The following is a 6,847-nucleotide window of genomic DNA, read 5'->3' as shown; positions in this document are numbered from 1 at the left end:
ACAACTCAGAGTGAAAGTCACTTACTGCCAAGCCTGGCAACCTGAGTTCGAATCCCCAGAACCTACAAGGTGAAAGAGAATTGACTCCTCTGATCTCTACACATACGCTAAGGGACATACAATCCTCCCTAACACACACACACACACACACACACACACACTGACACACATCTCTTGGTGCAGTAATTCTAACACTCAGGAAGCAGAGCCTGACAACCTGAGTTCGAATCCCTAGAATCCACAAGATGAAAGAGAGCACTGACTCCCACAAGTCCTCTGACTTCCACAGATAAACCATGGAATATGCAACCCCACACACACACGCATGCACACACACACAAAAAAAAAAATACACACACATTAACTGTCTCCTGGCCCAGTAGCATACTTGAGTAATCCCAGAACTCAGGAAGCAGAGGCAGGCTGGTCTTTGTAAATTCAAGTCCAGAGAGAGCTGCGTAGTAAGACTCTGTCTCATAATAAATAGACAGACAGACAGATAGATGGAAAAAGAATTTAGAGAAAAGAGGCTAAGGAGGGATTTCTGTGGCTAGCTCTGAACTGCCTCACCTTTCCTGAATCTCCCAGTTGTTCCTTGACACCTCTTTGTTCTATTCCTGTCACCTGGCAGGACCTTGATGCTCTCAGCCACTCTCCCATGCCCATGGGTCATGCCTCTAGCCAAAGTGTTTCTTCTCCCTTAGACCTAACCTATAGACCCTACACTCAGGAAAATGCTGAGCACAGGATTCAGACAGACCAGAGCCCTGTGGTCAGAACCACCCTGTGTAGCATAGGTGTTTTGCAAGCTCCACCATAGTTTTAAAGTGTGAACATTTGGTTGAAGCACAAATTGTAAGTGGACAGTTCAAATTCCACAAGCTTACAGCAAGAGTAACAGAGGAGAGGCGCCCCCTCCTGGCCTCTTCCAGTCACTACCCCTAGCAAGAGACTGGATTTGGGTGCCGGGGAGGAAAAGGGTATTCCCAGCCTTCCTCTGTTTTGCTTTGCTTTGCATTGTTTTGTTTTGTGTGTTTATGCATCTGTGCGGGAAGTCAGAAGCACCTCTGTGTGGGAAACCAGAGACCCCCTAGCCTCCAAGTGATGCCAGAATTACAGGTGTTGTGAGCCACTTGACGTGGGTGCCAGGAATCAAACTCCAGTGCTAACAGTACGAACACTCAGTACTATCTCTCTGGCCCTCCATCTTTAACATGCTAACTCTGAAATCTCTGTGTAAGGCATTCTGGGCCTCAATCTCCACCGCATTCTCCTATTTCAAAGATATAGATGGTGTTGTGGTCTCGATGTGGGAGTCCCCCTCAAATCCACATATTGAAACTGTGACCTTCAAGAAAATAGTAATAAGAGGTAGGGTCATAATAGCAGATCCCTCATTGACGTGGTTATTATCTTAAGAAACCTCAGGCTAGGCACAGTAGCACACGCCTTTAATCCCAGCACTCAGAGACAGAGGCAGGTGAATCTCTGTGAGTTTGAGTTACCTCACGCCTTTACACATCTAGTTCCAAGTCAGCCAAAGTTACATAGTGAGACTTTGTCTGATAAACTTTTTTTTTTTTGGTTTTACATGACAGGGTTTCTCTGTGTAGTCTTGGCTGTCCTGTAACTCAGACTGGCCTCGAACTCAGAGATCTGCCTGCCTCTGCCTCTGAGTGCACCACCACCACCCAGAATAAACGAACTTTTTTAAAACAGTAAGTCTGTAAAGAGCCAGGTATGGAATGCATACCTATAATCACAGCATTTTGGAAGGTGGAGGCAGGAGAACCAGGAGTTCAAAGCCAACCTCAGTTACATTAGGAGTTCAAAGGCTATGTGTGACCCTATCTCAAAAATTTATTTTAAAAAATAACCAACAAGGGCCTGGAGAGATGGCTCAGTGGTTAAGAGCACTGGCTGCTCTTCCAAAGGACCGGGGTTCAATTCCCAGCACCCACATGACAACTCACAACTGTCTGAAGATCCAGTTGCAGGGGATCTGACACCTTCACACCAATGCACATAAAATAAAGTTAAATAAACCATAAAAAATATTTTAAAAAAATAACCAACAAATACATATACATATATAGTCAGTCACAGTTGCTTCCACATGTAAACCAGCCAGCACTCAGGAAGCAGAAACAGGAATCTAGGAGTTCACAGCTAACTCAGACAGTATAGTGTGGTCCAGGCCAGCCTGAGCTAAAGAGTGAGGCCTGCCTCAGAAAATTTCTTTTTGACTTCATAAAAAAAATCTATGAGATTAACTCATTTTACAATCTTAAGGATGAGAATACAAAAGTAGTCGCACACAAAGGCTCCCACAGCAAGACAGAGCTGTACAGTGTTTGGGATCCACCCCTAGTTCAGTCTGATCCCAAAGCTCTATTCTTAGCACTAACCCAACCTCAGACTGGCTGGGTTCCCGCCTATGCTGCTGACAGTTGGATAACCCCGGCCAACTCGTCACTGCTGACTCCAATGTCCTTGCCTACAGAGTGACAACCGCGACCTAAGGGAGGGGGAAAGGGATGAGGAGGGGCTGAAGATCAGAAAAGCACTGGGGCTGTGGCGGTATTCCAAAGATCTACTGTGGATTCCTGGGCCAGTGTGGTATTTGGGGCAGTGAAGTTTGAAAAAATAAACAAAACCCTATGGTTCCAGGAGATTGAGACCCTCATATTCTACCTGTTTTAGGACCTGGGTGTTCTGCCCGAGATGATATGTGAGCAGAGCGTGCATTCTTCCCCACTGCTGTCAGACAGAGGACCTGGATGGTCTTTGAGACTGACTGTTCTTTGTACTCTACTGACTTATCACAGGGCAAGCATGCCCGAGGGAGTCCAACCAACAGCCGGGAGCAAAAGCGCCCTGCTCAGCCCAGGTTTACCTGGTAAAACTGTAGTCGTGCACAGCTAGGATCATGAAAACAAATGCCCGTTGTTACAGCCACGGAGACTGAGCGGGTTTGTTGTGGTGGTGCCGCGGCATCTCAGGAGAAGCTGGTGTACCTGCTTCCGCGTCTCTTCCTACAGAAATGAGACCAGGTGAGCACCCGCCATCCTCTCTGCTCACTCCCTGTGGCCATCCAATTGGAATCTCACATTTGATTGTGTAAGATTTTGGCAGATTTCTTCACGCTGAGGCTAGAGACCTGTTGGCTACACATCACCAAGGCCTAGCACAGAACAGACGTGTCCTGGATACTTCTAGATAACTGTGGGCTGGTGGGTGCATGACGACGTGGATGAGGAAGCAAGATTGGAGAGTCCTCACCTGCCTACATTTTCCCATTCCCTGGTGCCTAATTTCTAACCATGCTAATGAGGTAACTTCACGGGACAACTTCCTCATTGGCTGAATGTCCTAAGAGACCTCGGACAGGAATAAATCCAACTCAGCCACTCTTAGATTTCTGACCTACAGACTGGAAGACAAGGTGAGCACTGCTAGGTTGTAGGAGCACTTATCACAGAGCACAGATAAGACCTGTATTCACTTTGAGACCCCAGTTCTCCAGGAGAAGGGTCTCACATCTTGGTCCGGTTCCTCTTGGGACTGCAGAGCCACCTTAGAGTCCAAATGTCACGACACAAATCACAGACATGGAGCCAGGCAGCCTATGTGCTCAGAGGCTGTTTATTATTCAAGAGGAAGGAGGAGAGAGAGAGGAGAAACCCCAGACACCCCACGGGGCTCGGGAGAAAGTGAACTGGAAGGCTCCTCTTCTTTCTCTTGCCACTGACCCAGAAGACTCCAGATGCAGAGATCTCAGGGGTTGGCTAGAGGCCTCCAGGAGGCCTGGCAGCTCTGCTGTTGGCTGGGGACAGAATCCCCACAGGGGCAGGTCCCGGGCTCGGAATGGCTTCTGTGTACACAAAATATCTCTCTTCAAAAGGCACTGGTGGAAGTGAGCAGTAGGAAGGCCGCCCCATCACAAGCCAGACCTGTTGTATCAGGTCTGAGTTCTGTTCCCCAAGACCAGGCCAACCTTCCTAAGGCTGGTCTCTGAGGCCCTCGTTCCCCTCCTCTCCCTTCCCTCAGCCCAAAGATGAGCAGGCAGTCGGCAGAAGGACAAGTCAGGCCACGGGGTAAATGATCCTCTTCAGGGCTTGCACCTGACAACTTCTAGGCCAAGAGCCCCAAGCGGGTGACTTTGGCCGAGAGGAAGGAGTGGATGATAAAGACCATAGTTTTGGGACACGAATGCAGGTCCAGCTGCTGCAGAGTGGACAGAGAAAAGGATCAGGGGGTCTCTCCAGCCTGGCCTCCAGGAGAGCATCCCCACCCCCAAGATGCAGAGGTGGCCCTCCACTTACGATCTCTCCTTCAGCACCCCCAAAGTCCAGGAAAAGGAGACTTGTGCCATCATCCGATGACATCTGAAGCTTCTCGAAGGGCTGTCGGAGCAGCACGGCTCGGGCTGCTCCTGGCTCAGCTGCCCACAGTGTGAAGCCCTTGTCGATGTGCACAGAGAGGTTACAGGGGCGGCCATTCCATGTGCAGGCTGCGGGAGAGCAGGGAACACAGGCTTCTCTGAGGCTACTTCAGAGACCACAAGCCCCACTCAACTTCAAAAGCAGCTCCAGAATCCGACTTTTCCTCCCCCAGATATAAGAGGCTCTCTCTGTCCACCTGCCCAGTCACCCCTATCCTAAAATGCAGAAGGGCGGGCCTTCAGAGAACCTACAGCTGCTTCTGTCCCCACTTCTAGCACCTGTGTTGAAGAAGCTTGGGCTGGGAGGTTCTGTGGGAGAGGATTTAGCTATCACATACAAGGTCTTGGGTTCAATTCTCGGAATAAAAGAGTTAATTTCTGTGATGTACATAGTTTATCCCATTAGAGGCACAGGAGAGTACAGTTAACTTTAAATTTATGAAATTTAAGTGGATAATTTAGATTGGCATATAAAAAACTATGCATCGTTTGAAATTCAAAGCTATTTTACCTACAGCCTTGCCCCCAAGACAGGATCTCATTGTGTAGCCCTGGCTTGCCTGGAATTTGCTATGTAGACCAGGCTGGCCTCAGACCCACAGAGATCCACCTGCCCTAGCTCCCAAGTGCTAAAATGAAAGGTGCACGCCACCAGGTATCCATCCCTACCAGCAGAATCGCAAAGAGAACAGAAAAAAGACTAAGGAAAAATGTCTCCCTTCCTCCCAGAGTGTTGGGGAATGTTATTTTAAGGTGTATTGCTTTTGTCTATGCTGCATTTGTTTAACTCTGTGAAACTGATTCTTTACCTGTCTAAAATATCTGATAGTCTAATAAAGAGCGAAACAGCTAATAGCAAGGCAGGAGCAAGGATGGGTGGGGCTGGCAGGCAGAGTATAAATAGGAGAACCAAGGAAGAAGAGAAGCAAGAGAGGAGGACATCAGGGACCAGCCAGCCAGCAAGCCACAGAGAAAGGCGAAAGGTAGTCGGGATATATATCTCCACAGCAAGGAAGAAGCCAGGCTGCTAAGGTCTGGAATTTCTAAGACTAAGCCTTTGTGTGAGATTTATTTGGGAGCTGGGTGGTGATGGGCCCCCCAAAAGCCAAAAGAGTAAAACATCTAGAGCACCTGCATACCCCAAACAGGGGCTTCTTAAAAGACCCAACCTCCACTAGTTATCCCCCTCCAGAAAAGTCATAAAGAAACTTGAACGCCTCTAGGCACAAGAGGCTCCACCTGGCACACCTGTAGACACTTCTTGCACACCTTCAGCAGCCCGGTGACAGCCATCCACTAGCTGTCGGGTCCAGGCTGCCAGCTCCTGCGGTGACTCCACACTGAACAGGTGAGTGTCCACCCCATGACGTGTGCCCGTCCGCAGGGCAAAGGAGAGTTCTGCATCATAGGGCACTGAGCCCTTGGACGGGCCTGAGTGCACCAGCCTGCGTGCAGAGCAGAGGGCCAAGTGGTGAGGCCTTGAGGTGGGGTGGGGTGGGGTCAAGGCAGTGACCTGCATCCTTTCGGAGGACGGAAGCTGCAGGGGTGTGTCTCCTCCATCTCACCCTTAGCCTCACTTCAGCCCTAGCGGAGGTCCTCACTCATATTGTTCCCTCTGCCTGGCTACTCCTCCCGATCCCCACGCCACTCGCTCTTTCACGTCCTGTGGACCTTTGTTCAAATATTCCCTCCTCTGAAATGAGCTGTCTAAACTAGTTCCTCTAGCACTCACTAGCCTTACTTTTCATGAGCCTTGGCTAGTCTGGAATTCACTGCCCCTGTCTGGCCAGCAGACCTCTAAGTTCTAGCCCTTAGACTCCTCTGTTCCTCACTCCATCCACTCTGCTTCCCGTTAGAGCTTCTACTGAAGCCCCGCACTCCAGCCCTGAACCTCTGACCGGACAGTCCCCAAGCTTCTGAGCCATGGTCCCTGTGTTTCCCACATATACTCTGGACCTGACTCAGCATCTCGTTGAACATCCTCCATAGGCACCATCGCTCCAGTCCCACTGCCCCCGCCAACACACACACACACACACAAAACCACTCCAAACCTCCTATTCATCCAAGATGTCTCCTGCCCTCTCCCATCTGCCAAGCACTGTGCCTGTGAGTTCCCACCCATGCCCCTTTCCTCTGCAAATGCCTCTGCGCTTCTCCAGATGCTTCCTCCACCCACGTCTCCTGAAGAGATGGCAGCCTCCCAGCTTCTGCCCTCCCTTCCCCAGTGAAAGTTCTCCGTGGCAGGCACAGGGCTTCCTCTAAAACACAGCCCTAGTCTCCTGACTCCCCAGCTTACCCCCTCCAGCGATAATGCTGGGATTGGAGAGATGACTCAGTGGGTAAAGCATTTACTCCTCAAGCATGAGGACCTGAGTTTGTGTCCCTGGCATCTATGGAAAA

General features: G+C 49.8%; 1 protein-coding gene across 3 annotated transcripts in view; it reads right to left on the bottom strand.

The window, feature by feature from the left end:
• Window positions 1-3,627: 3,627 nt before the first annotated feature.
• Snta1 (syntrophin alpha 1) overlaps window positions 3,628-6,847 on the bottom strand; it is a 31,687-nt gene continuing 28,467 nt past the window's right edge. The window contains exons 6-8 of one of the 3 annotated variants that reach the window (XM_041671008.1): window positions 5,684-5,889; window positions 4,326-4,513; window positions 3,628-4,227 (exon numbers count right to left, since the gene is read on the bottom strand). In XM_041671008.1, the coding sequence (XP_041526942.1) occupies window positions 4,135-4,227; window positions 4,326-4,513; window positions 5,684-5,889 (487 nt within the window). In that variant the 3' untranslated portion in view covers window positions 3,628-4,134. The remainder of the gene's footprint in view (window positions 4,228-4,325; window positions 4,514-5,683; window positions 5,890-6,847) is intronic. The other 2 variants (XM_041671009.1, XM_041671011.1) reach the window with 2 other exon arrangements.

The sequence above is a fragment of the Microtus oregoni genome, unplaced genomic scaffold, assembly GCF_018167655.1.
Source record: "Microtus oregoni isolate MIOR12 unplaced genomic scaffold, Mior012 000020F_ref0000438, whole genome shotgun sequence".
Taxonomy (NCBI): domain Eukaryota; kingdom Metazoa; phylum Chordata; class Mammalia; order Rodentia; family Cricetidae; genus Microtus; species Microtus oregoni.
The sequence above is the reverse complement of the archived record's forward strand: the minus strand, read 5'-3'. Positions and strand labels throughout refer to the sequence as shown.